The sequence below is a fragment of the Colius striatus genome, chromosome 5, assembly GCF_028858725.1.
Source record: "Colius striatus isolate bColStr4 chromosome 5, bColStr4.1.hap1, whole genome shotgun sequence".
Lineage (NCBI taxonomy): Eukaryota > Metazoa > Chordata > Aves > Coliiformes > Coliidae > Colius > Colius striatus.
The window spans coordinates 58,760,854-58,788,701 of record NC_084763.1 but is presented as its reverse complement, the minus strand read 5'-3'; the positions used below and the strand labels follow the sequence as shown (position 1 = coordinate 58,788,701).

At 68.4% G+C, this 27,848-nt stretch overlaps 2 protein-coding genes across 4 annotated transcripts; one reads left to right on the top strand and one right to left on the bottom strand.

The window, feature by feature from the left end:
• The first annotated feature begins 315 nt into the window (after nucleotides 1-315).
• KCNH2 (potassium voltage-gated channel subfamily H member 2) lies at nucleotides 316-24,033 on the top strand. Of its 3 annotated transcripts, XM_061997478.1 has the most exons (16): nucleotides 316-471; nucleotides 1,259-1,489; nucleotides 6,824-6,988; nucleotides 7,305-7,745; nucleotides 8,593-8,807; nucleotides 17,029-17,454; nucleotides 18,762-18,916; nucleotides 19,064-19,149; nucleotides 19,867-20,066; nucleotides 20,476-20,728; nucleotides 20,820-21,013; nucleotides 21,258-21,357; nucleotides 21,444-21,722; nucleotides 22,182-22,368; nucleotides 22,507-22,678; nucleotides 22,769-24,033. In XM_061997478.1, the coding sequence occupies exons 1-16, from the start codon at nucleotides 396-398 to the stop codon at nucleotides 22,955-22,957; spliced, it is 3,369 nt and encodes a 1,122-aa protein (XP_061853462.1). In that variant the 5' UTR covers nucleotides 316-395; the 3' UTR covers nucleotides 22,958-24,033. The 3 variants fall into 3 exon arrangements, with proteins under 3 accessions (XP_061853462.1, XP_061853461.1, XP_061853463.1); XM_061997477.1 differs by having other exon boundaries at nucleotides 18,762-19,149; XM_061997479.1 differs by lacking the exon at nucleotides 7,305-7,745 and having other exon boundaries at nucleotides 18,762-19,149.
• A 317-nt stretch (nucleotides 24,034-24,350) lies between these two features.
• AOC1 (amine oxidase copper containing 1) lies at nucleotides 24,351-27,584 on the bottom strand. Its single transcript, XM_061997433.1, has 4 exons — nucleotides 25,862-27,584; nucleotides 25,335-25,623; nucleotides 24,742-24,874; nucleotides 24,351-24,629 (listed from the first exon to the last, which is right to left on the bottom strand). Exons 1-4 carry the CDS (start codon nucleotides 27,582-27,584, stop codon nucleotides 24,351-24,353), a joined length of 2,424 nt encoding a protein of 807 aa, XP_061853417.1.
• Between the last annotated feature and the right edge of the window lie 264 nt (nucleotides 27,585-27,848).

Here is a 27,848-nt window from a genome sequence, read left to right as displayed (position 1 = left end):
CGGACCGGGCTGGGCGGGGGCTCCATCCCCCCAGCCGCTCCGTGACTAAATAAGGCCGATGCTGCGGTCGCCGCGGCGCGCACCGAGCGGGTAGAGCGGGGAGGCACCGGCACCCGCACCGGCACCCGCACCCGCACCGGGCGGGCAGGGCCCGGGCCCGGTGGGCGGGGGAGGGCTCAGCCTTAACCCCTGCGCGCCCGCCCCGCATCCCGCCGCCCCCGGGGCCGGGCCGCGCTCCCCCCCGCCCTCTCCCCCCCCGCCGCGGCCGCCCCGCCGGCGCCGTCCTTGGCTCAAGGGCAGCGGGACCCCCCGCGGCGCGGGGCCGCCTCCCCCTCCCGTTCATCCCCCCCCGGGGCCGGCGGCGCGGAGCGGGCGCTGCCCATGGGCCGGGCAGGATGCCGGTGCGGCGGGGGCACGTCGCCCCCCAGAACACCTTCCTGGACACCATCATCCGCAAGTTCGAGGGACAGAGTGAGTGGGGGTCTGGGGGAAGCGGGGCTGGGGGGGACCGGGCGAGGCGTGGAGGGATGGGGAGTGGGGCTGGGGAGGAAGTGGTGCCGCGGGGAGCTGGGGCGGGGGGTGATGGAGAGGCGGGAAGCGAGGCTGGGAGGATCGGGGACCCGGGAAGTGGGGCTGGGGGTGACTGGAGGGCTGGGAAGGAGGAATGGGGCTGCTGGGGGGTTTGGGGGGCTGGTGACAAGCACAGCCAGGCAGTGCTCCTGCAACCCCCTGTCCCCATGGCAGTGGTGATGGGGTGCCATGGGACACCCCGCTTCAGCGGTCATGGTGGCTCCATGGCTGGGATCCCCAGACCTCGCCGACCCCCGTCACCGGCAGCGGCAGGTGCCCGGCAGTGGGTGTGCTGGGCTGGGTTTGTCAGGGAGAGGCTGTTTTCCCTGTCCTGGGGCGGCCCTGGTGCCTTTCTAGGCTGAGTCCCAGCGTGCCCTCAGTGGGGACAGGGCTGATGTCACCCCATGGGGCTGGGTGGCAGGGAGTGGCCATGCTTCGTGCCGGGGCAGCAGCACCGTGCCATGGGGAGCACTGATCTGGACCAGTGGGGACCCCACAGTAGTTGAGTCCTTGTTGTACTGGGGTCCCCACAGTGATCACGGTGGTGCCAGCGCATCCAGAGGTCCCCCGCGGTGGCCTGTGGTCACCGGCAGCCCAGCGCTGCGGGTAGCTGCAGGGACAGCCAGAGCGAAGGCTCCCCACGGGGCATGGGGCTGGGGGGCTGACCCTGTCCTGTCCTCCCCCCCAGGCCGCAAGTTCATCATCGCCAACGCCCGCGTGGAGAACTGCGCCGTGATCTACTGCAACGACGGCTTCTGCCAGCTGTGCGGCTACTCGCGGGCCGAGGTGATGCAGAAGCCCAGCACCTGCGACTTCCTGCACGGGCCCCGCACGCAGCGCGGCGCCGCTGCCCAGATCGCCCAGGCGCTGCTGGGCGCCGAGGAGCGCAAGGTGGAGATCTGCTTCTACCGCAAGGACGGTAGGGACCCGTGCCGCCGGCACCGCCGGAGATTGAGGGTTGTTTGCGCGGGGGTGAAGGCGGCCGTCCGTCACCCGCAGACAGGCCCTTGAGTTAATGGGCCACCGAGGCGGGCGCCCACGCCATGCCCATCCATCAGCCGGGCCGGGACCTGCCACGCCGTGGGTGGCACAAGGAGCCGGTGTGGGTGGGAAGCCGGCGCCGCTGCCTGCGTGCAGAAGGGAGGTTGTCCTGTCTCACCGGCGCTGGTACTACCAGGACTCGTCAGCCCTGCCTGGCTGCTGCTGCGACTCCCAGCGGGGTGATGGTGGTGGAGGTCACGTGCAGTGGAGCTGTGGGGCAGGAGCAGTGTGCTGTGACCCATGGGGGGGGTGATTCGGGGTGTGGGGTCTCCACACTGCCTGGGAGCAAAGACGAGGGCAGGGGAGCGGTGGGGAACACGATCTGGGACAGTGCAGCCCAAGTGCTGGAGAAGGGGAAGGGGCAGTGGTCTCCAGCCCAAGTGCTGGAGAAGGGGAAGGGGTCCTATCCTGCCCTTGCTCTGCCTCGTGGCTGCGCTGGCCCAGGCCGGCTCCATCCCTGACAGCAGCTGCTCAACCTGCACTGCCCCATGGCAGCCCCACAGCTGCTCCACAGCTGGGCAGGACGTGGACACTGCACTGTGACCAGCTTCAGAGTGAGCCACTGGGGCTGTGGGGCTTCAGCCTCTGTCAGGCGTTGCAGTGCTGCCATCCCAGCGGGGCTGTGGGCTACCCCGGTCACACCAGGGCTGCGTTGTGGCCTCTGCCTCGCTCAGGCCCCGGGGGTCCCTGTGCTGGGGGACCCTGCTGGCTGTACCGTGCTGGGGCTGTCACCAGCAGCCCCACGTTGGCAGTGCCGGGGATGCCCCACGCCGTGGCCTCGCCGGTGCCTGCACCAGGTGTCCCGGCTCTCGCCGCAGCTGTGTCTGGCTCTCAGCACCTGGCCCCGGTTCCGGTGCAGAGTAAACAAAGCTGGTCCCCAGCTGTGGCCCCACCGGCAGCCGCCACATGGAGCTCGGGGTGCCAGGAGGCCCATCTGGGACCGGGCTGGCTGTTGGGGGCTCTGGGGACAGAGCTGGGCTGGAGGGAGCCCCCAGCCCCTGCCCTGGCTCCCTGCCCTCAGCCAGCTCGGGTGCTGCCTGGGCAGGCGGGTTCTGTGGCAGCCGGTGCCCTTTGTACCGCGTGCGATGCTGCGGCTGCCAGGGCGCGGGCAGCACGTGGCTGCTCCCTCCCGGCCTGGCTCCGGCAGCGCTTGGCGAGCCCCTGTGATGGCCCTGCCCGTCGCCAGCCAGCTGGCGTGTGCCAGCTGCCGGGGCTGGGGCAGGTGCTCCCGCCGGGCCGTTGCCAGGATGCCCGGCAGCACCCGCAGCGGTGGGGGCGCGGTGGGGGCACCGCGGGGTGCGCGACGGGGGCGGCTGGTGCTGCGGCACTTCTGCCTGCGCCAAGTCCCTGGGGACAGCCGCGATTCCGAGGGGATATTTATAGGCGGCAGAGGGGCCGGGTCGGGGCTGGGGCCATGCTGGAGAGCTGCTCCCTCGCTCTCCCTGCCGCAGCCAGGACATCCCGGGGCACGAGGGGGTCAGGAGAGCGCTGCGGGGACCCGTGGGGCTGAGGAGCAGCGTGGGGGCAGCGGGACCCACCAGCAATGTCGGCATCCGGACCCCCAGCCGTGTCTGACTCCCAGGAAGGGGGGTTTCCTGTACACACAGCTCTGCCCATGTGCCCGGGGGGCTGTTGTGTCCGGGGATTGTTGTGTCCAGGGGCTGTAGTAGGTACTGCCTGCATGTGCTACTGGGGTTGTGGCACTGCTGCTTGTGGGTATCTCCTCTCCCCAGTCAGCACAGCTCTGTGCCAGCAGCGCACCACGATGCCGGTGCTGCCTGCAGCTGTGGGGGTGCTGCACAGTGAGACCAGGTGTGGGGTAGGTGGGGGCACACGGTGTCTGTACCCTTGCTGTGCCAGGGGAACCCCTGAGCACTGGGACCCCTCCAACTGCCGCGGGACAGAGACCCCACTGCTGCCAGCTCCAGGCTCGTGGCTGAATCCCGGCATGTCCCCATTGCTCACCCCATTGGTGCCCTCGGTGGTGGTCGTGCTGCGGTGCTGACCCCCCACTCCTCCGCCTGGGCAGCCCCCTCCCTGCGAGCCCCTGGCGCGGTGCCGCGCTGCGTGGCTGTGCCGTGCTGGTGGGAGCTGCTGGGCCCCGCCGCGTCGCCAGCTGCTGCTGCAGCCATTAGTTTTGAGCGACGTTGTTTATACAGCCCTGGCGCTGCCGGGGACGCCGGAAGGTCGTGGCAGCCGCGGGGGAGCCGCATATGCGCCGGGATGGCCTTGGGCTCACCGGGGTAGCCTTTGCCAGGCTTGGCTGTGTCTGCGGCAGGGAGGGGGCAGGCACTCTCCCCCCGGCCACTGGCCTTTGAGGGTCCCTGGGGCCGCGGTGGTAGCGCCTGTTCTGGGCGTTGGCATGGGCTGGGACGGGGCTGAGGGTGTGAATGAGCAGGATCGGGCCCCCAGTGCCCGCCTGCGCAGCACGAGCCGGCACCGCTCGATGCAGGTGCTCCCCCCATGCCTGTGGGGCTCCTCTGGCCCAGCTGCTGGTACCATGGTGGCCACAGGTCCGAGGCCTGACAATTGTTGGGATGCTTTGGTTCCCTGGGGCTGCCTGGGCAAGGTCGCGCCCTCTCTGCGGGAGCCAGGCTGCGTGCCAGTGGTTTTGGTAGGCAGCAGGCCAGTGCCGGCACGGGGTGTCCTGGGGGTGAGGGTCCTGTGGAGATGTGTCTGGGCAACCCTGGGGTCAGAGCTGTGGCATGGAGGCTTCCCATGGCACAGCGTGGTCTGTGTGGCTGAGCCGTGCTGAGAGGTACCCGGGATGGCGTGCATGGGGTGGGGGTGCACAGCGCAGTGTGGGGCACAGGGGCTGGGGGGTGCAGTGTGTGGGGGGAGGGTGCGGGGTCAGGGTGCAGAGTGAGGGTGAGGTGCAGGGTGCAATTCAGGCTGTGGGGTGCAGTGAGGGGTGCAGGTTTGGGAGTGGGGTGTTCAGGGGGTGCAGGTTTGGAGGTGGGATGGGGAGTGCGTGTTTGGGGCTGCAGGCATGTGGGATGCTGGGTTTGGGGGTGCGGGTTAGGTGGTGAGTTGGGGGTCCAAGTGGGGTTTTGGGGTGCCAGCTGTGGGAGATGCTGGTTTGGGGGTGTGGAGGAGGTTGCAGGTTCAGAGGTGGGGTGTGGGGTGCTACTTTGGGAGTACGGGTGGGGGCTGCCAGCTTGGGGGTGCGGGTTTAGAGGCGTATTTAGAGGCGTGTTTGGGGGCGCGTGGCTGGGGGCACACATCAGCTCGGGGGGCGCGGGGAGTGACCCCCCCCCTCGGTGCGCGGTCCCGCTGCTGCCGCCTGGCGGTGACAGGGAGCAGCGCAGCCCCGGTGGGAGCCGTGCGGGGATAGGGGTGCGGGGGGCTGGCGAGGGGCTTGGCGTGGGGACCGCGCGGAACACCCCGAGCAACTGAACCGCTCGCCAGCCTCCTGCAGCTCCCACACGGCACCCCCCGTGGGATACCCTCCGTCCCTGTCACCTCGTGGCTGTGGACCCCGAGTGCAGGGGGGAGGTTTGGGGGCTGCGGGAACTTTGGTGCAGCCCCCGGCCCGGGGGCTGTCCCGGCCTGGGCAGGGCGCGGAAAGGAGTAGGGGACGCGCACAGTCGGGGGGTGAACGTGAGTCGGGAGACTCGTGTGGTGCTGGGCTGGGAAACCATGGAGGCGGAGGCGCTGGGAGGCTGGGAGCCGCCGGGGGGGTCCGTGCAGACCACCACCCTCTCCCCCGGGCCGGTACCGCAGTGCGGGAGCAGGTAGGTCTGCTTTTTGGAGCTTTGCAGCCCCCCGGGAGCCCCCGCCGTCCCCAAAGCCCCGCGCCCGCTTTCTGCAGGGGCAGCCCGGCACGGGGGGGGCCGGCACTGGCCAGTGGCCGCGGGGGCCGGTCCGGGGCCCGTGGCGTGTCCGTGGCGTGTCCGTCCCGCGGCGCCGGCGGCTGCTGCCCGCAGCCATATTTAGGCATAAAGCCGTCGGGCGGCGGTGCCAAGGGCCGAGCTCGCCGGGGGGGGCTGCGCACCGCTGGGGGGGAACCCCTCTGCGGCCCGCGGCGGCCGAGACCACGGTCGAGCTTGGCCCCCCCCCCCCCCGCCCCCTCCCCGGCCGGCGCGGGGTGGGGGTCCGCGTGGGGTGGGGGCCGGGGGACCCCCGCCGGCAGCAAGGTGAGGCTCGCGGCGTGGGGGTCCTGCCGGCGACCCTGCCCCACGGCCGGACCCCCGGGGGGTGGCGGGAGGGCCGGGAGTGCCGGCGCATGTCCCGGCAGCCGGGGCGGGGGGATCAGGGGGATTAGGATTTCCCGCGGGCGCCGGGTGGGCGAGGATGAGGCAAAGCCGGCGGCGGCAGCGCGGGGCGGCCGTGTGTCCGTGCCGCTAATCCCTCGCAGCGGGCACCCAGCTGTGGTACACCGTGCCGAGCCGTGCTGTGCCGAGCCGTGCCGGGCCCCTGCCCGCGGCCCCACGTGTGGACAGGGATTCCCCACGCGGGGCTGGGGCCGGGGCCCGGGATTCGGGGCCGGTGCCAGCTGGCGGCTGCACGCCGGGCTCCGCGGCACAGGCTGCCGGGCGCGCCGCCAGCGCGGGGGGAACATGGCGTGCGGGGGCACGGCGGGGGGGGTGGCGACGACCCAGCGCCCCGGTGACACCCGCACGTCTCCCCGGCCCTGCTGGTGCACGTGCCAGGGAGAGGCTGGGGATGCCGTGTGGTAGGGGGCACGGAGACCACCCCCCAGCAAGCCCGGGGGTGGATGAGGACCCCCCAGGGTGCACAACAGGGCACTGGCAGGGGAGAGGGTGCTGCTGCCCCATCCCTGTGTAGGAGAGGTTACCCTGGGCTGCCTCTTCCCCCCCTGGCCACTGCAGCCCCCCCAGGTCCCCAGCCCAGCTGAGCTCCCAGTGTGGGATTAACACGGCAGCTGTTAACAAGTCCTGAGCGGCTTAAGCCTGGCCCAGCACCCCAACTGCCCCCCTCACTGCCCCTGCAGCCCCCACCCTCACCCTGCTCCATCCCTGGGGCGCTCGGGGGGGTGCAGGGAAAATGAGGCCCACCCTCTCGTGCCTCAGTTTCCCCCTCCCCCCAATGCAGCTGCAGCTGGGTTGACTCCCTGCTGAGTCAGCAAGTTTTTATCCTCTGGGGTGGGGGGCAGGAGGGGGTGCACAATGCAGAAACAGGGGACAGGAGAGGGTATCCAGCAGGGATGGAGGCCTGTGCCCTCACGGTGCTGAACCCTCCTACCTCACAGGCAGCTGCTTCCTGTGCTTGGTGGACGTGGTGCCAGTGAAGAATGAGGATGGGGCTGTCATCATGTTCATCCTGAACTTTGAGGTGGTGATGGAGACAGAGCGCCCAGGCTCGCCCGACAAGGACACCAACCACTGGGTCACCCCTGCCACCTGGCTTCCTGCAGGTAGGGCTAGCACTGGGGCATGTGGCACGGCTGGGGTCTTGTGCCAGTGGTGCTGGGGCATGTGACATGGCTGGGGGTGGTTGTGCTGCTGGTGCTGTGGCACGTGGCATGGCCAAGAGGCTTGTGCTCCTGGTGCTGGGGCAATGGCATAGCCAGGGCAAACTGCATTGACCACCCTCCTGCAGACCCCACGTGCCAGGCCCTGCCAAAAGCACCACACAGCACGGCACAAGGTGAGGGCTGTGCCAGCTGGCAGTGGGCATCCACAAGGTGGGATCGGTGAGCAGAACCCCACCCCGTCCCTTCCTCCATCCAGGGCGCAGCAAGTCCTTCCGGCTGAAGCTGCCAGCGCTGCTGGCACTGGCGGGCAGCAAACAGTCGCTGCCACAGGAGCCGCCCGACGCCGTCGTCGTGGACTTCTCCAAGCAGAGCAGCGAGTCTGGCGCCGAGGAGCCCATGTCCTCGCTGGAGCCTGGCTGCCCGGGGGGCATGCAGCCCGAGGACAAGGCGGCGCTGATGGGGGACGAGCCCCCCGAGCCGCCCGTCACCCACTCGTCGCCGTGCACCGAGCGCCTGGCCCTGCACGCCGCCTTCTCCAACTGCAGCCTGGCGCGCAGCCGCTCCCGCGAGAGCGTCCACAGCGTGCGCCGCGCCTCCTCCGTCGACGACATCGAGACCATGAAGGGCGAGGGTGACAAGCGCTGCCACAACCGCCATGCCAGCGCTGGTGCCGGCATGCACCGTGGCTCCAGCACCGGTACGGCAGCACTGCCGGCTGTGTGCACTGGGGCCGGGCACTCGCTGCTTCTTCAGCCCCCTCCCTGTGGCAGTGTGTGGCTGTGGGGTGAAGTCATTAGGGCTGGCAGCTTGTAAGGGCTGAGGGCATGGTGTGGTGTGGTGCCCAGGCTGCTAGGGCAGATGGCAGCTGCAGCCAGGGGGAGCTGCCGGCTGCGGGCACACGGCTGCCACGGCACTCGGCACTGTCCGGCTCCTCCTCGCTCTGCCGGCAGCTCTGTGCCCCCCAGCACCTGCTGTGGGGTGAGCCAGGGCAGCCCTGAGGCCCCGCATGGCACCAAGCCCCCCATGCCTGCCAGGGAGCCTGTGGCCACCCGAGTAGTGCACTGCATAGGGCCCAGGGGGTCACCCCCCAGCCCCCTCCCCACAGTCCCTCAGCACTGCCCATACCCCCCACGCAGAGCCTTCACTCCCTTTGGCAGCACCCAAGTGGCAGCAATTGCCTTGTTAAGCCCTGATCTCATTAAGCACATTAGGGAATGAGTAATTACATTAACGGTGAATGATAGTGGGCTGTTGGGTCATGATCCTACCAAACCCAGCTGGGCTTCTCCCCCAGCTCCCTGGGTCCCCACTCCCCTCACCTGCCCTGGGACCTTCTCTCAGCCTCATAAGTCCCCTCACCTGCCCTGGGGCCCTCCCCCAGCCCCATCACTGTCCTTGCTCACCCTGGACTCTCCTCTAAGCCCCTTTGTTTCTCTCAACTACCCTGAGCCCCCAGCCTTGTTGCTCCCCTTGCCTGCCCTGAGACCCCCACCCCAGAAGGCAGCGGGGCCACAGCTCCCCCTGTGATGATGGTTACCCCCCAGGGGCCATGAACAACGTGCGGAGCGCTCTGCTGAACTCCACCTCGGATTCGGACCTGATGCGCTACCGGGCCATCAGCAAGATTCCCCAGATCACCCTCAACTTTGTGGACTTCAAGGCAGATGCTTTCCTGGCTGCGCCGCCGGGTGAGAAGGAGATCATCGCCCCCACCAAGCTCAAGGACCGGACCCACAACGTCACCGAGAAGGTCACCCAGGTGAGATGGTGTGTGGTGCCTGGCTGGTGCTGGAGCTTGCCAGGCAGTGCTGGAAGTGGCCAGATATTATTGGAGGTGGTCAGGCAGTGATGGAGGTGGCCAGATGTTGCTGGAGGTGGCCGGATGGTGCTCAGGGGATGGCATCTAGAGGATGTTCTGTGTGGCTACTGTCTGCCAGAGCTCATGGGGAAGTGTTGGAGCATACAGGATGCTGCAGCTGTCAGGATGATGCTGGAGCTCACAGGATGGTGCAACTGGAGCTGGCAGGGAGGTGTTGGAGCTGGCAGGATGATGCCAGAGTGTGCAGGACAATGCTAGAGTGTGCAGAGAGGTGTTGGAGCTGGCAGGATGATGCCGGAGTGTGCAGGACAATGCTGGAGTGTGCAGAGAGGTGTTGGAGCTGGCAGGATGATGCCGGAGTGTGCAGGACAATGCTGGAGCTCGCAGAGAGATTTTGGAGCTGGCAGGATGATGCCAGAGTGCGCAGGACAATGCTGGAGTGTGCAGAGAGGTTTTGGAGCTGGCAGGATGATACTGGAGTGTGCAGGACAATGCTGGAGTGTGCAGAGAGGTGTTGGAGCTGGCAGGATGATGCCAGAGTGTGCAGGACAATGCTGGAGTGTGCAGAGAGGTGTTTGAGCTGGCAGGATGATGCCAGAGTGTGCAGGACAATGCTGGAGCTCGCAGAGAGGTTTTGGAGCTGGCAGGATGATACTGGAGTGTGCAGGACAATGCTGGAGTGTGCAGAGAGGTTTTGGAGCTGACAGGATGATACTGGAGTGTGCAGGACAATGCTGGAGCTCGCAGGGAGGTGCTGGGGACCACAGGAGGGTGCTGGGGACATGGCCCAGTGCCCAGGTGGTGCCGGGTAGCCGGCTCATGTGGGGTGTCCATGGCTGCTGCCTCCAGCCTCTGGCAGTGGGAAGATCCCCGTTGCTCCCCCTGGTGGGATCCCTCGGGGTGGTCTAGTCCGCAGTGCTGGGGCCATGGTGCTGTGCAGTGTGGCACACAGATGGGCTGGAACCCTGGGGCTGATGGAGGGGGGGCGAGGCCCCTGTCCTGGGCCACCTCTTGCCCCGTGTACGGCCCGGGGCGAGCGAGGGGCCGGTGTGGCAGCCCTGGGGTGCCGGGGGATGGCGTGGCCGTTAATCCCCAGCACGTTGTGTAACTGCCATCTGGCTGTGGGGAGCAGGCGGCCGCTGCTGCTTAATTACACCCGTGTTCCGGCTCCTGCTAATGAACTGACGGCTGCCAGGGGCTGGGGGGGGTGGGGGGGGACTCCTGGGATCCCCCCTCTGTCCCTGCTGGAGGGGCCTGCCCCAGAGCCTTAGGGTCAAGGCAGAGGGGATGGGGAGAGGAAACCCTGGTTCCTTGTGCCCTGCCTCGTCCCCAGGGCAGACCCCCACCATCCCTTCTCCCCAGAGACCCCGGCAGCTGGCAGGGGCTGCCCGTGCTCCCGCTCCTTGAGCAGCCCCAGCCCCCCTGGCCCCCCGCACCACGCGTCTGTTCACCCACATGAGGTGTCCCCGTGTGGGAACCCCCCCACTCCCATGGGAGCTGCTGACCCTGCTGCCAGGGCTCCTCCTGCTCACGGAGGCTGGAGGAGCTGCAGGATCCTCTGTGGGGTGGGAGCCCTCAGACCCAAGGGTGCAGGGCTACCCCCTCCCTCCTTTTTTGACGCACTGACTGCCCTTCCCTGTTCCTCTCCAGCGTGCTAATGAGCCAAGCAGCTCATTGCCTTTGCAATGTAATTAATCCCGATGCCCTGGCAGCTGGCACCGTGCTGGCACGACACGACACTGTCTGCCCTGAGCCTCGGCCATTCCTTTCACCCTGCCCAGAAGCGCCGTTGCCGCGCGATGCCCGGTGTAGGGGGCCATGGCCACCCTCGCCGGGCAGGGGGCTCAGCTGTGCCCCAGCTGCATGGGGCTTCCTGGGGTGGGAGCACCCATTGCTTCCCTGGGATGACGCAGGGGTCCCTGCCAAGGCCAGGCCAGGGCAGAGCGGGGGGCACCGGGTGCTGGTGTGGTGGGCTGTGTACCGGCGTGGCACTGAGAGCAGCCATGTGCAGCATGGGGCTGCAGGCTGTGCTCAGCACCCTGCGAGAGGGTTGTGTAGCAGCCCTGGCTGAGGCACCGTGAGCACCAGGGGGTGCCGGGGATGCCGGGTACCGGCACCGTGAGTGATCTGCAGTGCCAGCAGCCCGAGGAGCCCACGTGCACCCGCAGCTCCCGTCAAGGTCACTGCGCTCTTGGGTTTGCCGCCGGCCCTGTGAACGGTGCTGCGGGACGGGCACAAAGCCTGGCATGGGGCTGGCACCAGGTGATGTGTCTGAGGGGGCACGAGGCCCCGCTGCCACAGTGGGATGGGTGCTGCAGCATCCCTGTGGCTCGTGGCAGCTCTGGCAGGGCCCCCTGCATCAGAGACGGGTGCTGCTGGCACCATGCTTCTTGTCACTGTCCCGGTGGGATATGGGTTCTGGCACGTTGTGCTGGTGGGGCATGTGCTGCTGCTGGTGGTGGGTGCAGCTGAGGCTGGGGGGCAGGTCAGTCTGTGGGATCCCCGGCTGTGCGGGAAGAGGTGTGACCACAAGTTGCCATGAAGGAAGGCTCCCTGGCTGTCGGTGGGTGGCAGTGAGGGCAAGGGGAAGCCCCTACTTGCCAGAGTGGATCCTGCTGAGCCCCAACCCTTCTGGCACCCGTTAGGTGAGGATGCTGAACCCCAGGGTCGCCCCTCAGCCGGGGTACAGGATGCGGCCGGGGCACTGGGCCGGCGCAGCGGGGTCCTGCTGCCAGGGCTGGGCAGCAGCCAGGGACACCGCGGTGGTGCCAGCGGAGCCGTGAATCAGCCTGGAGCCCGTCCCCATCCCTGTCATATCCCTGTCCCCATCCCTGTCATATCCCCGTCCCCACCCCCGTTCCATCACCATTCTCATCCTTCATCCCCATCCGTTCTGCAGGGGCTCAGTGGTCTGGTGGGTGCCCCTCAGGAGCTCGGTGGTCTCTCGGGGCCGGGGCTCTGCGGGCCGCAGGGGGAAACCCCCCGCACCCGGGAGTGCCCCCCGCCCCCCCGCCTCAGTTTCCCCGAGGGGTGTTCCTGGTCCCTCCCCCGCCGTGACGGCCCCGCGGGGAGTGGCGGCAGCAGGAGCCGGGCGGAGAGCGGGACCGGCGGGGGCGGGCGGCGGGAGCGGGGGGGGGCGCGGGGCGGCCCCGCTCCATCTGCCGCCGGCTCGGGCAGCACCGGGAGCTGCCGAGGGGGCAGGGGGCGTCGCGGGGGGGTCACCGCGCTCGCCCCGCTGAACACGATCATGGCCCCGGCGAGGCGCGATAGCGGCGACCGCCCCGACGGGGACCGTAAGAGCGGGCGGGTGCGCCGGGCCGTCCGCGTCTCCAGCCTGGTGGCCCAGGAGGTACGGGGGGGCTGGGGGGGGGACGGCAAGGGGGAAGGGTCCCCGGCCCGCGAGGGAGATCCCGGGACGCGCTAAGGGGGGTATCGTCCTGCCCCGACGGCACCGGCTGCTCCGGGCCACGCCTCTCCGGAGCTCCCCCGAGGGCCAGAGCGGGATGGGGGGGCCGGGGCGGGGGGGCACCGGGGGCTGTGGGGAGCGAGCGTCCCGGGGACTGCAGCCAGTGGGGCCGGAGAGCCGAGAGCTGTGGGAGCCACCACGTCGGCTGATCTGCAGCCAAATGGTGGAGGGGGGGGACTGTGGGGCATTTCCCCCCCCCCCAGCACATTGACCCCTGCCCCATGCTGCGGCTGGGGCGAAGCTGTGGCCGTGGCGAGGAGCGCCGGGCTGGGTGGCCTTGGGGGGTCACAGTGGCTGTGTCCCCAGGTGGTGCCCACGGCAGGCTTTGTGGCACAGTGATGGCACAGTGTCTGGGATGTGGCGTGGTGTGGGTTGGCACTGGGGCTGCCCTGTGTCTGCGTCAGCAGGTGGGGGTCGGGTGCTGGGGCTGGTGCACCGCCCCACAGGGACGTCACCCCATCACGGGGCTCGTCACCCTGACCTGCCACCGGCACTGCGGGTGCCAGGTGCTGCTGCCGGGCTGTTGGTGCTGTGGGTGCATCGCCTCTGGCCCGGGGTGGCTGACTGTCCCTGGTGTCCATGTCAGCGGGTGCCGAGGGAGCCGCGGCGCTGCCACAGCTCAACGCCGTGAGTACCGGCACTGCTGCCGCCGCCATGCCGGGGACAGTCGGGCATCGGGGTGTCCCCATGGCCACAGCACTGACCACACACGCTGTGCCACGACTGCCCTATGGCTCTGCAGACACCGTGACAGTGCCTGCCGTGGCAGACAGCACCATGAGTGATGCCAATGCTGGCACCTGCGAGGGTGCCGGGGTGTCATGGCTGGTGTGAGGCTCCTGCCCTGGCTGCTGCGGCTGCAGGGCACCCGTGGCACTGTGGGCTGTGCGTGGCCATGGCTGTCCTGCTTCTGGTGGCCCCAAGGGTGCCAAGTACTAGCCGGCACTGTGGGTTTGGTGGGGTCAGCGCACGGTGGGTGGCGGTGTTCTGGTGCTGGAAACCTGCCGGGGAGTGCCTGGGCTGGTGCTGGGCGTCTGTGGGTGCTGTTGTTGGGTTCTGATGAGAGTGTTGGGGTCCTGCTGGTGCCGGTGCTGGATGCCCAGCTGGGGTTTGTGCCAGCACAGGTGTGGAGGGTCCGTGGGTTTCTGTGCTCAGAGCAGCTCAGGGGGTGCTGGTGCTTTGGCATCTGCCCGGTTTTAGCGTGCGTGGCATCACCCTGAGTGCCGGTGTCGGCACAGGCCTGGCAGCGCTGCGGTGGGTCACGACGGGATGCCGGTGCCCCATGTGCCTGCTGGCCGTGGGTGGGGGGTGCTGGGGGTGCCCCCGGCCGCGGGTTGGGGTATTTGCGGCAGCGAGGGGGCTGCACCCGTGGGCGTGGGTGTCTGGGTCGCGCCGGGTGCCGTGCCGGGTGCCTCCGGCTGTGCGGGTTGGGTGTCGGGTGCCGGCGTCGGAGCAGGTGTCGGCGTGTGTGTCACCGTGAGCGCGAGGTGCCGCGTGCCGGCGCCGGGGCGGTGTACGTGTCACCGAGTGCCGGCACCGCCGCTATCTGTGTCACCGTGACTGATGGGTGTTGTGTCACCGTGCGCGGGCCCGCTGCCTGCCGGCATCACTGCAGGGCCACCTTGCCCCTGGCACCACCGGTCTGGTGGCTGGGCCGGGGGTCTGTGCCAGCTGAGCGTCCGGTGCCCCTTTGCTGGAGGCTGAGCACTGGGATATGTGGCCGTGCCCGATGGAGGGGGCTGCCCAGGGGCTGGGGGGCCAGATGGGGCTGTGGGAGGAGGTGTAGGGTGCTGCAGCTGGGGGGTGTGTGTGGAACGGCTGATGGTGTGTGTGGAGGGGTTCTCTGTGGGGCTGATGATGTGTATGGGGGGTCACTGTGGGGCTGATGAAGTGTGTGTGTGGGGTTTCTGTGGGGCTAATGGGTGTGTATGGGGGTTCTCTGTAAGTCAGGAGCTGTTTCTGTGGTGCTGGGCTGAGGTGAGGCACGGAGCTGAGGGTGCTGAGCCCTCGGGAGCACCTGCCCGTGCTGCCTGCACTGCAGGCGGGGATTTGTCCCACTTTGGGGCGGCAGCTGCGGTAATTTTAGCGGCAGGAGCCGGCTGGTTGCTGGAGCCGCCCCCCCTCGCGCCCCCCCCCCTTGCCCCGGCTCAAAATGGAGCTGGGCTGACAGAGCTGCGGCTTAAAGGCACAGCGGGGATGTGGGCACCTGGGACCCTCCCCGAGACTCGGCGTGGGGGGCGCTGGAGCCCGGGGCACCTCTGCTCCCCGGTACCTGTGCCCTCTGGACGCCCACCCCTTGTGTCCACAGGGAACCCCTGATCCCCTGTGCCCCCCGGGCACCCTTCCTCCCGGGGGTGGCACATTGGGGATGGGGGGTTGGGGTGTTTCGGAGCACAGCCCCCTCGCCGTTTGATTACCGCCAGGAGCACCCACCACACGTGTCACACGCGTGGCTCCGTCACGCGGTGCGTGGGGACGCGGGTGCCAGCGGGAAACCCCTGTGCGGGGGCGGCCGCGGGTGAGTCGGGGTCGACGGCAACTCCCCGGCGCCGGCACCGCGGCTGTTCCCGCACCGCCGCCGCGCTTCCCGGGCTCCCCACGCACCCTGCGAGCCCCCTGAGGCCGGGGGAGGCTGGGGACGGGGTGGCGAGGCCGTCCCCCCGTGCCCCGCGTCCCATGGTGGAGTGATGGCAGTGGGGGGGTGGGTTGGCAGAGCCGAGGGGACGGGAGCAGCGTCCCCGGCCCGTGGGCACTGCTCGGGGGTCTGCGTGCTCGCGATGCCGGGGTGGCCCAAGGGGTACTGAGCGGGGTCGGGATGTGCTGCCCACCCACCTGCCCGCGCTCCCCGCCTTGGGGACCCGACGGCACCGAGCCACGCCGACCCTTTCGCGTGTGTGCCACATGCCGTGCCACGCTGCGCCGGGCACCCCGTGCGTCGGAGGGGTTAAGGGGCTGGGGGGGGTGCGGGAGGGGGCATCCCTGGCCGTGGCAGCGGCGGCAGCAGGGCAGGCTGGGAAAAATTTCCGCCCCAATAATTTTCCTGTCGGCTGCCGGTGCTGCGTGCGCCCGCCGCCATCCCGCCGACGGGGCTCGGCCCGGCCCGGCCCGGCCGGGGGGGGGGCAGGATGCGCGCGGGGCCGCGTGCCCGATGCCCCCGGGGCAGCCGTCGGGGGGGCGGCGGGCGGTGAGTGCCGCGGGTGCGCCATGTGCCGGGCCCGGCGCCGGCCCCGCGGGCGGCCGTGAGGATGTTGGCCTCGCTCCTGCAGCTGCTCCAGGAGTTGCCGGGTGCCCCCGCCGTGCCCCCCCGGGCCGGAGCAGGACCCATGCCCGGCATCTCCCTCTGCGGCACCTGCCTGTGCCTCGACACTGACGCTGCCCGTGCCGCGGGGCCGAGACGGGACGAGGAGAAGGTACCGGTGCCGCTGCTCGCCTGCCCAGCCCGGGCACCCGCCGGTGCCGTGGCCAGCGGCCCCATGGCTGTGCCCGAGGGGCTGCCCCAGCGAGGGGTCGGGGGTGCTGCGCCGCGGGTGGCGGGAGGATCCGGGGATCCTGGGGGTGGGTGGCGATGGATGGGCTCGGGCGCGGTCCCTCCAGCTCTGGGTTGGAGGGAGGTGGTTTGCGGAGCCCTGCAGCACCCATTCAGCCTCTGCCTGCTGCTCTGGTGCCCTGTCCCCAGCTGGTACACCTAATCCCCGTGCCAGGCGCCGGGACGGACGGGCACAGCTGCCAGGGCACGGCTGTGCCCCTGGTCCCCATGTGCACATGCACATACGTGTGAGTGAGTGTGTGCACACACGTGTGTGGCGGGGCTGGGGCAAGCAGTGGAACAGGGGGCTGCAGGAGGGTGGGGGAAAGGACCTGGAGATGCAGGGGCAGCTCTGGGGTCTGCAGCCCCTCTGTGCCCCAAAGAGCCTGTTGGTGCCTGCACTTGCCTGGGGGAACAGGTTGGCTGAGGCTGGGGAAGCTCCTGCACCCACTCTTCCTTCTGCACTCTCTGAACCTACTGTTCCTTCTGCACCCTTTGCTCCCGCTGCACCCTCTGAACCCACTGCCCCTTCTGCACCCTCTGCCCTCACTGGCCCCGTTGTTCCTCCTGCCCCTGCTGCCTCCAGTGCAGGAGTCCATCCCCCTGGGCAGGGCAGGACCCATCCAAGAGTACTTGCAGCCCCACAACTGAGCCCCACGTACCCGTGGGTCCCCATGTGCCTTGGTGGTAGCTGGACTGGAGTCCTGCCGTGGCAGGGCTTGGTGTGCCGGGGTGGCTGCCAATTCTTTGAGGGTGCCATGAGAGGTGGCACAAGCAGGGGCCATGGGAGCTGCTGTGGCCGAGGACAGCAGTGTGTCCTTGAGGGGATGTGTGAGCACTGGCGGCAGGAGTGGCCCTGAGAGGTGGTTGTGGGGCAGGAGTGAGGCACAGGGCAGCTCTGGGACACTCCAGGATTCTGCTGTGCCACAGAGCATCCTTGGGCCACTGGGACCCCCTGGACTGGGGCAGTTCTGGCAGTGGCTGGTGATGGTGGCCTTGCCAGGGACTGGGGCAGGGGGCTGAACCCACGGCTCTGGAGCTGAGGGGAGGTGAGCCCCGTGGCTGCAGAGCTGGTGGGGGCTGAGGAGGCTGAGCCTCATGGCTGTGGAGCTGGGGGGGTCAGAACCCCACAGCTGTGGAGCTGAGCCCCTGCCCTCCCTCCTGCCCAGGTGCTGTCACTGGGTGCCGACGTCCTCCCCGAGTACAAGCTGCAGGCGCCGCGCATCCACAAATGGACCATCCTGCACTACAGCCCCTTCAAAGCGGTGTGGGACTGGCTCATCCTGCTCCTCGTCATCTACACTGCCATCTTCACCCCCTACTCAGCTGCCTTCCTGCTCAACGACCAGGAGGAGGCCCAGCGCCACAACTGCGGCTACTCCTGCAGCCCCCTCAACGTGGTCGACCTCATCGTCGACATCATGTTCATCATCGACATCCTCATCAACTTCCGCACCACCTACGTCAACTCCAACGAGGAGGTGGTGAGCCACCCTGCCAAGATTGCCATCCACTACTTCAAGGGCTGGTTCCTCATCGACATGGTGGCTGCCATCCCCTTCGACCTCCTCATCTTTGGCTCCGGCTCTGAGGAGGTACCTGCGTGGCCATGGGGCGATGCTCAGGGGTCCCATGTGTGCCAGGGTGGGTGCCAGGGTGGCAGGTGCTGTTCCCTGGATGCCGAGTCCTCCTGCAGGACAATGCCTGGGGGTCCTACATACATCCCCAGACTGGAGCCAGGTGCCTGCAGTACGTGCTGGCTACCAGGGTGGTGAGTGCCAGAAAATGGATGCTGTGGCAGTGGGTTTCAGAATGGTGTGTGCCAGGACAATGGATGCTGTGGCAGTGGGTATCAGGATGGTGTGTGCCAGGACAGTGGGTACAGGCAGCACGTGGCACAGGATGCAGGTGCAGGCAAATCTGGGTCTGTCCCTGAGGGACCCCAGTGCCCTGGAACAGATGCGGGGGGGTAACCCTTCTCTGCCACGTGCTTCTGTGGGACCCCCAGGCACAAAGTGGGGAGTCTTTTCCCTGGGGGGGATATGGACAACTTAGTGGGGGGGGGCAGGACTGCCCTTTGCTGGGGTGGGGGGAACAGGGCTACTTGGGTTGGGGCAGGGACCACCTGCCTTGCTGCAGAGCTGAAGGGGGCTGCGAGGGCTGAGCCCATGGCTGCAGAGCTGAGGGAGCCTGCAGAGGCTGAGCCCCGTGGCTGTGGGAGCTGAGCCCCGTGGCTGTGGGAGCTGAGCCCCGTGGCTGTGGGAGCTGAGCCCCATGGCTGTGGGAGCTGAGGAGGCTGCAGAAGCTGAGAGGACTGCAGGGGCTGAGTCCCACTGCTGTGGAAGCTGAGGGAGGCTGCAGGGATTTACCCCCATGGCTATGGGAACTGAGGGGAGCTGAGCTCCATGGCTGTAGGAGCCAAGGGGGGCTGCAGGGGCTGAGCCTCACTGCTGTGGGAGCTGAGGAGGCTGAGGGAACTGAGGGGACTGCAGGGGCTGACACCCACAGCTGTGGGAGCTGAGGGGAGCTGACCCTTATGGCTGTGGGAGCTGAGCCCCATGGCTGTGGGGGCTGCAGGGGCTGAGCCTCACTGCTGTGGGAGCTGAGGGGACTGCAGGGGCTGACACCCACAGCTGTGGGGACTGCAGGGGCTGACACCCACGGCTGTGGGAGCTGAGCCCCATGGCTGTGGGAGCTGAAGGGGCTGCAGGGGCTGACACCCACGGCTGTGGGAGCTGACCCTTATGGCTGTGGGAGCTGAGCCCCATGGCTGTGGGAGCTGAAGGGGCTGCAGGGGCTGAGCTGCACTGCTATGGGAGCTGAGAGGAGCTGAGCCCCATGGCTGTGGGAGCTGAGGGGGGCTGCTGGGGAGGTTCTGAGCTGCAGCCCCCCTGCCCTGCAGACCACCACGCTGATCGGGCTGCTGAAGACGGCACGGCTGCTGCGGCTGGTGCGCGTGGCCCGCAAGCTGGACCGCTACTCGGAGTACGGGGCGGCCGTGCTGTTCCTGCTGATGTGCACCTTCGCCCTCATCGCGCACTGGCTCGCCTGCATCTGGTACGCCATCGGCAACGTGGAGGGGCAGCGCATCGGGTGGCTGCACTCCCTGGGCGAGCAGATCGGGAAGCCGCTGAATGCCAGCGACCCGCGCCGCGGGCCCACCATCAAGGACAAGTACGTGACGGCGCTGTACTTCACCTTCAGCAGCCTCACCAGCGTCGGCTTCGGCAACGTCTCCCCCAACACCAACTCCGAGAAGATCTTCTCCATCTGCGTCATGCTCATCGGCTGTGAGTGCAGGACGGGGGGTGGGCACATGGGGCTCTGAGTGTGTGTGTGGGGGGGGGGATGAGCACACGGGGTGAGTGTGCACGTGTGAGCGCATGGGGGTGTAAGCACATGGGTGTGCATGTGTATGGGGATATGAGCACATGGGGAGGGTGTGTGTGTGTGTGCAAGTGTGAGCACACAGCTGTGTGTGTTTGTGAGGGTGCATGTCTGTGGGCATACGTGTCTATTAGTGTGTGCAGGGGGTGTGAGCAAGTGTGTGTGAGCATGCCCGTGTGTGTAAGTGTGAGTGCATGGCTCTGTGTGAGTGTGCATGTGTGTGGGTGTATAGATCAGCCTACACACGTGTGCAAGTGAGCCCACACATGTGAATGTGCAACTGTGTGTGTGTTTGAGCACAAGGGTGTAACCGTGCTTGTGTGGGTGTGAATGGCCATGTGAGTGAGCACAGGTATGAGTATGTGAGTGCATGTGTGTGAGTGTGCATATGTGTGTGCACACATGTGTGTGCAAGTGCTTGTGCAAGCACAGCAGCCTGTGTGTGAGCACACCCCTCTGTGCTGGTGCTTGCCATGTCTGTGCACACGTGCGCCGTGGAGGGAGCTGGTTGGGGGTGGATGAGCACACGGTGGGGCTGGAGGGGTGTGTGTGTGCGTGTACAGATGTGTGTGTGCTGACACATGTGTGCGGGGCGGCCCCTGACCGCGGCCTCGCCGCAGCGCTGATGTATGCCAGCATCTTCGGGAACGTGTCGGCCATCATCCAGCGCCTGTACTCGGGCACTGCGCGCTACCACACGCAGATGCTGCGCGTCCGCGAGTTCATCCGCTTCCACCAGATCCCCAACCCCCTGCGCCAGCGCCTCGAGGAGTACTTCCAGCACGCCTGGTCCTACACCAACGGCATCGACATGAACGCGGTGAGCGCGGGCAGCAGCCACAGGCTGAGGCAGAGGGGAGACCACCTTGCTCTTGGCAGCTCCCTGACAGGAGGCTGTGGCCAGGGGGCATCCATCTCTGCTCCCCAGTAAGGCATGACAGGATAAGAGGAGACAGACTCAGGTTGCCCCAGGGGAGGTTAAGGTTGGAGCTGAGGCAGAACTGTTTCCCTGAGAGGGGTGTCAGCCCCTGTGCCAGGCTGCCCAGGGAGCTGGGGGAGTGCCCAGCCCTGGAGGGATCCCAAAGCCATGGAGCTGAGATGCTGAGGGCTGTGGGTTAGTGGTGGCCGTGGCAGTGTGAGGGGAGGGCTGAGACTCCAGGAGCTTCAAGGGTTTTTCCAGCCAATATGATTTTATGCTGCCGTGATTCTACCCCCGCCGTGTCCCGCAGGTGTTGAAGGGCTTCCCCGAGTGCCTGCAGGCTGACATCTGCCTGCACCTCAACCGCAGCCTGCTGCAGAACTGCAAACCCTTCAAGGGGGCCACCAAGGGCTGCCTGCGAGCCCTGGCCATGAAGTTCAAGACGACTCATGCCCCGCCTGGGGACACGCTGGTGCATGCGGGCGACGTCCTCACTGCCCTCTACTTCATCTCCCGCGGCTCCATCGAGATCCTGCGCGGCGACGTGGTGGTGGCCATCCTGGGTGAGTGAGCCCTGGGGAGCCAGGCTGTGGCCAGGGCCGTGCCCCACGGGCTGACCCCGGGCCCCGCCGCCCTCCCGTGTCCCCCCCACAGGGAAGAACGACATCTTCGGGGAGCCGCTGAACCTGTACGCACGGCCGGGCAAGTCCAACGCCGACGTGCGGGCGCTCACCTACTGCGACCTGCACAAGATCCACCGCGAGGACCTGCTGGAGGTGCTGGACATGTACCCCGAGTTCTCCGACCACTTCTGGTCCAGCCTGGAGATCACCTTCAACCTGCGCGATGTGAGGGGCTGCGAGGGGACACGGGCTGGAGGGGGAGTGGGGGGTCCCGAGCACTCTGAGGAGCCTGGGACAGAGGATGCTGAGGGATGGGGGACGCTCACCGTGAGATGACACCCAGCTAAGGGGCACTGAAAGCCCTGTGTGCTGTCCCTGCAGCTTCGCACTGCCCCCCACAGCTGCCAGCCCCGGCAGGGGGTCTGGCAGTGTCCCCCACCCTGAGTCTCACCCCCTCCCCTCCCTGCAGACCAACATGATCCCCGGCTCCCCGGGCAGCGATGAACTGGACGGCGGCTTCAACCGCCTGCGGAAGCGCAAACTCTCCTTCCGCCGGCGCACGGAGAAAGGTGGGTCAGGGCCCTGGGGCTGGGAGGTGTCCAGGCCCTGAGGGGCTGCAGTGACCCCCAGCCTGTCCCTTCTCTGTCCCCCACAGACGCTGTCAACGCCGGGGAGCTGCGTGGTGGGACGAAAGCACTGCGGCCGAGCAGGAGCTGCCAGGCACCTGGGGCTCCCCGTGGGCCCGCAGAGTGGGAGCCGTGCCACTCCAGCTCCCCCTCCAGCTCCCCCTCCAGTGATGAGGATGAGCCCCCTGTGCCTGGGCCGGGGGCCACCGCGCTGTCCCCCTTCCGCAGTGCCCGCCTGGGCAGCGAGGTGCCTGCACCCACCGAGGCTGAGGAGCGCAAGGGCAGCGACATGTGCAACCCCCTCTCAGGTGAGCATGAAGGGGGCTCCCCATGGGGTATGGTAATCACCTGGGGTGGGGGGGAGTGTCTCCCTTTCCTCCCTTTCCCTGCTCAGGGTGCTGCAAACCCCACAGCACTCCTGAATCCCCATCCCCATCACCCTTCCTGCCCCCTGAATCCCCATCCTGTGGCTGAGGGGCACAAGGGCAGCAACACGTGCAACCCTCTTCTCGGGATGGAGGGGGCTCCAGATGGAGTTGGAGGATTCCCTGGGGTGGAGGTGTCCATCATTCCTCCCGCTCCCTGCTAAATATGCTCCAAACTCCACTGCAGCACATGAACTCCCATCTCCATTGCTACTCTCTGCCCCCAAATACCCATCCTACACCTCTGCCCCTTTACCCCTTCCCCTCACACCATATTCTGGGCGGGGAGGGAGGGGATGTCTCTGTGCCTCTCTTAAGGTTATTTCCCTCCCTTCCTTTCAGGAGCCTTCTCGGGGGTCTCCAACATCTTCAGCTTCTGGGGGGAGAGCCGGGGACGGCAGTACCAGGAGCTGCCGCGTTGCACCATCCCAGCTCACGCCGCCCTCACCATCCCACTGCCGCCCATGAGCCGCCGCCAACGCTCCGAGGTGGAGACTCGCCTCGACCTCCTCCAGAAACAGCTCAACAGGTATATTTTGGGGAGGGGGTTTGTGGGCAGCACGACCCCATGGGAGCTCCCCAGTTGCCCACAGCTCCCCACAGCATTGGGGTCTCAGTACACGTCCCCCCACCACCTTCCTCCAACCCTTTTCTCTCCTCTCCACAGGCTCGAGAGCCGTATGGCTGCCGACATCAGCTCCATCATGCAGCTCCTGCAGCGCCAGCCGGCGCTGGTGCCCCCTGCCTACAGCGCCGTCTCTTCCCCCCACCAACCGCCCGGCCCCCCGTGTCCTCTGCAGCCCGTCCTCCCCATCACCCCCATCCAGCCGCTCTCTCAGGTGAGCACCACAAACACCTCCCCCAAACCCCTGTATCCAGGAAGTTTAGCGTGGTGGTGGTGGTGATTTGGTTGTGTCCCCCCCCCGCAGGTTCCCAGTTACCCGGTGCCGCTGGAATTGCCGCGGGCCCTGGACCCTCACCAAGAGCCGCCGCCGGATGTGGTGTTACTGGTGGAGCCCACGGCTGTCCCACCGAGACGCCTGTCCCTGCCCGGGCAGCTGCCCGCCGTGCCCGACACACAGACCCTCCATAGACACTGCTCGGATCCCGGCAGTTAATGGGCAGGGATGCGGCTGGGGACCACCCCCCTCTCCCGGCGCCACGGGGACATGTGGGACCTCCCCCTCCAACCCCGACCCCTCAGTCCCCAGGAGCCGGTGGGTTCCCGGCCGCCGTCCCCCACGGACAATCCCTGCCGCTGCGGGGGGTCTGCGGGAGCCCCTCGGTACCCCCACAGTTAGCTGGCCTAACCCGGGGGCGGCCCGGCCACCCGCCCCGCCGGCGCGGCCAGGGCTGGCCGGACGTGTGCTGCTCTTTGCCTCCTCTTCCTCCTCCTTTTCCTCCGCTCCCTCCTCCTCCCTGTAGTGTCGCAGCCCTTTCCCCAGCCGCCGTCGCGGTGGGTCGGGGCCGCGCTGCCCCGGGGCCGGGGGGAGCGCGGCGGGGGCGGCGCGGGTGCGGGGGAGTGTGTGTGCGTGTGTCCTGCGTGTTCCCGCGGGGTCGCCGGCCCGCGCTCGCCCTCTGTGTGTGTGTGCACGCGTGCGTCCCGCTGTTCCGTGTGGCCGGGGGCTCTGCCTGAGCCGGGACACGCGTGTGCCCCCCGGGGAGGGACCGGAGCAGACGCGTGCCCGTGTTTCTGTGTGTTTCCCCGCCCCGAGACACGTTTCCCCCCCGCCGGGCCACGCGTGTGCGCAGCTGCGCAGGGTGGGGGCGTGTGGCGGGTGTGTGGCTCCCCAGCCCTGTGTCCCCCTCCTCGTCCTGGATAGCCGGGACGTCTGTGTGCCCGGGGGGCATCGCCGCATGCCCAAGGGTTGGCCCCATCCCCGCCGCCCCCCGGGGTCTCTCCCCGCACAACGGGGGCACTTGGCGGGGGGTGCGGAACCCCGGCAGCCCCCCAGCCCCCCGGTGCCACCCGCCGCGCCTGGGGAGGGGGATGTCCCGGTGGGGAGGGGACGTGGGCAGGGACGGTGGCTGCTGCCCAACCCCTGCTCGCCCGCCGGCTCTTGGTAGCGTGTCCTGTGTTTGTGCCGTCGTCCTGTAGCCGGGCACCGCGTGTGCCCCCCGCCCCCGCCGTGCTGTTTCACGCCGCCCCGCATGTCGCCTTCCGCGGTAGGTTCCTCCCCCCGCACCCCCCCAATAAACCGGACAGACCCCCCCACAGTCCCCCGCGGCTCCGTATGCGCCCGCGCTGCGACGGCAGAGCCGGGACCCCGCGGGGGGAAGAGACGGGGCGGTCCGGGGGTGCCGGCACCCAGCGCACGGGGCGGCGGGAGGGCAAAGGCCGTGGGCAGGGTGCAGAGCGAGGGGCCGACCTGGAACGGCGGCGTAATCAAACATTGCGACACGCTGCTGCCCGCGCCAGCCCCCGTGCCCCTGGCTGTGCCAGGCGGGCGCTTGGCAGCGCCTTTACTGAGCGCGGTGTGGCACAGGGGCCCCCGGGGGAGCCGGGGTGGGTCACTCCGGGCGGTACGTGCCGTTGTAGGTGAAGGGCTCCGGGGCCACGCAGGGGCCGGGGCTGTCGGGGGTCCAGCGCTGCACCTGCAGCCGGGAGAAGGTGGGAGGGTCCAGAGGCCGCACGATGACGGGGCTGCGCGATGCCACCGACGGGTCCTCGTCGAAGAAGTTGAAAGGGCGCAGGAAGAAGCCGACGGCGTTGCCAGGGGTGGCCGTGTTGGGGATGTCCTCGGCGTGTGGGACGTGCAGGAAGCCCACGGTCACCCAGGCCACCAGGTCCTGTGTGGAGGTGACTGTGGCTGTTGGCAGGGCAGGTGCCATGGTGCTGGTGCCCCCCCCCTCGCCACCAACTCCAGCCCCTGGTGCCATCCCCAAGTCCCCCGGCCCTCACCTGGTCCTCGATGCTCTCATTGTTTCGGAGGAAGCCCTCAAAACTGACCAGAGGCTCCCAGGGGTTGTTCTGGGAGTAGATGCTGCTGCTGCTGGGCTCGTTCTCGTGGTGCCGTGTCACTGCCAGGTGGTACCTGCGAGGGACAGCACAGGGGCAGACCTGGCACGGCAGCAGCAAGCAGACCCACAGCTGTGGGTGCTAGGGTGGGGGGAGGCCCATCTCCCACCCCTGCCTGGGGGGACAGGGAGGATGGTGGGAAGTGAGGGGGACCGGACAGCCACACAGTGTGGCTGTCTGCAGCAGCGGGACAACTGGCTACATGCAAAGTGCTGTCACCTGCTCTGAGATACCATGGCAGGAATGAGGGAGGGGTCTCTCTACAGGGTCACTTGGTAGCCAGGGATGGCAGCAGCCAGGGCCGTGCCCAGTGCACCCCACAGAAGGGCTGCAGGGGTAGGGGTGGGGAGCCAAGGGATTGAGGTGCCATCCCTGTGCCATGCTGACAGCATCTGGGTACCGCTTGGGGCTCAGCCGCCTGTGCGAGAGCCCGGCAGGAGCCACGTCCCGATGCCATGGGCATCCCCCCAGCCCACCTGCCCCAGGAGACAGCCTTCTCCTCCTGCCAGCCACGTGGCAGCACGCGCCCGGCGTGGGAGCTGTGCTGGATGCGGTAGCTGCGCGGGTGGCCCCAGCGGTTGCGCTGGCGCGGGTTGTAGAACAGGAGGTAGCGTGGCAGCGCCGTGCCAAAGGGGAAGGCGGCCTGGCGCTCGCTGCGGCGCAGCTCCCGGTGCAGCCAGGGCTGCACCACGCGGGCACCAGGGCTCCAGGGGTTGGAGATGTTCTCGAAGCGCACATCCATCGTCTCAAAGCTGTTGCCAATGCCTGCAAGCAGAGAGGCCGTCAGCAGCAGCCCCCCGATGGCAAATGTGCCCAGCAACCCCTTGCCCAGGGTTGGACCCCGCGGAGATGCCACCCTGGGGGGAGTGTGGGTCATCTTCAGACGGTCTGGGTAGTGCCCAGGTGAAGATAAGGCTCCCAAGCCCCCGAAACTCCTGCTGGGGTCTGGTCCCCCCTCCCAGCATCCTCCCCAGAGCCGGAGGTCTGTGAGAGGGGGCTGCACCTGCGACATCCAGGTCCACCTTGTAGTGCACCAGGTGCGTGTGGAGGTTGCCCAGGACGTGGCTGTGGACGCGGCTGCCGTAACGCCGGCCCTGGGGCGTGTAGAAGGTGGCGTGGATGTAGCCGGTGGCGTGGACCTTGGCCTCCATCACGCCGTTGGGGTAGAGGAGGAAGTCCCAGATGTAATCGTAGTTGTAGACGGTGGAGGTGGTACGCAGGACCAGCGCCTGCCCCTCCAGCCCGGCGTAGAAGTGGAAGCCGCCCTGGAAGTCGCTGTCGAAGTGGCGGCGGAGCGGGACGCCCGTGGGCTGCTCGAAGACGCAGATGGCGCGGGAGAAGCGCATGGGCCCGTCGGAGTCGTACAAGTGGTGGGCGTCCAGGTAGGTGGCCACTTCGGGGCAGTCCACACCGCGGGCCAGCTCGTAACTGACGGAGCCCATGCCCCAGCCGGTGTCCATGTACTTGGTCTGCATGGCGGCGGGCGTGTGGCCGCCGTAGAAGGCGATGGCCTCCTGCACGCTCACCTCGTAGGCCAGGCGCTCCCCGTTGAAGCGCACGTCGAACAGCTGGAGGCCGGCGGAGGAGCGCAGGCGGAAGGCCAAGCTCCAGCCCCCGTACTCCAGCCGGTTGCCCCGCAGCCGGTACCGCCGCCCCTGGGGCTCGCACACCTTGGCCCCGTGCACCTCGGTGGGGGTGTCGGTGGCGAAGCGCCCGCGGGGTTCATAGCTGGAGAACAGCCCGTGCGCCGGGGGCTCGGGCAGCCGCGCCACCGCCAGCGTGCCCTGCTCGAAGCGCCGCGCCAGCTCCCGCGGGCTGGAGAAGTAGCGCCCGTTGTACCAGAGCCGCCGCACCGCCCAGCGCCGCGGGTCGGGGTCCCCGTGGTCCACCAGCACTTCCAGCCCCACGGGGTGCAGGAAGAAGCCCTCCACGAAGCGCTGCACCACCAGCCAGCTCCGGCGCTCGCCGGGCGCCAGGCCCCGCGGCGCAATGTCTGAGAAGGTGAGGCAGCGCTGGGAGCAGTTGTGGAACCAGATGCCGGTGGCGTGGCGCAGCAGCGGGTACAACGGCTCCAGGGCTGTCAACAGCATGCGGTGCAGTAGCTCATACTCCAGCTGGGTCATGGGCCGGGCGGTGAAGGGCACGGCGCGGCCACCCTTGAAGCGCAGGGCCCGGTAGGAGCTGGGCCGGGGCAGCGGCCCCACGGCAAATTCAGTGATGTTGGGCTCTGCCTGCCCCCCGAAGAAGACGACGGCGCGGGCCTGACGCTGAGGCCGGGGACCGCCCTGGTCCAGGTATCCCAGGGCTGAGCGCTTCTTGGGGGGTAGCAGCTCCACCAGGAAGAGGGTGTTCTTGGCCAGGGGCGCCCCCCGGCTTGGGGCCAGCCCCAGCTCCGGGCGGCTCATCAGGAAGGTGCGCACGGCGCGCAGCTCTGCCGCGGACAGGTCAGCGAAGATGGAGGCCCCGTCCGGAGGCGGCGCGGTGGGATCGGGGTTGGAGCCAGCTGCGAGGCCTAGCACGGCCAGTGCCCAGGTGAGCAAGAGCGGCCACATCCTTGGGACACCTGTGGGCAGTGAGAGTGGTCGGTGATGGCTTTGCCTGCGGCCAACACTGACCACGCTGCCTGTGGGGACAGGGAGCGGCTGATCCCCCTGCTCTGGCTGCCGGTCCCTGCCAGAGGCTACCAGCAGGGCTGGCACCTGGGCACTGGGGATGACCACGGCCATGCTGTCGCATCCTGCAACTCTGTGCCAGTGAGGCAGGCAGTGCACTGTGCCATGCCATGCCAGGCCATGCCATGCTGGACTGTGCCAGCAGTCCCATCCTGGGGGAGCACAAACCCTATTGAGAACAGACCCCCAGCCTGATGCAAGCACCCAGCCCCGGGAAGGAGCCACTGGGGTGCTGGGGTGCAGCATGGGAACAGGCCCCCGGCTGAGGGGTCCCTGCTGCGAGCCCAAGCCCCGGTGAGCCCCCCTGGCTGTTAACAG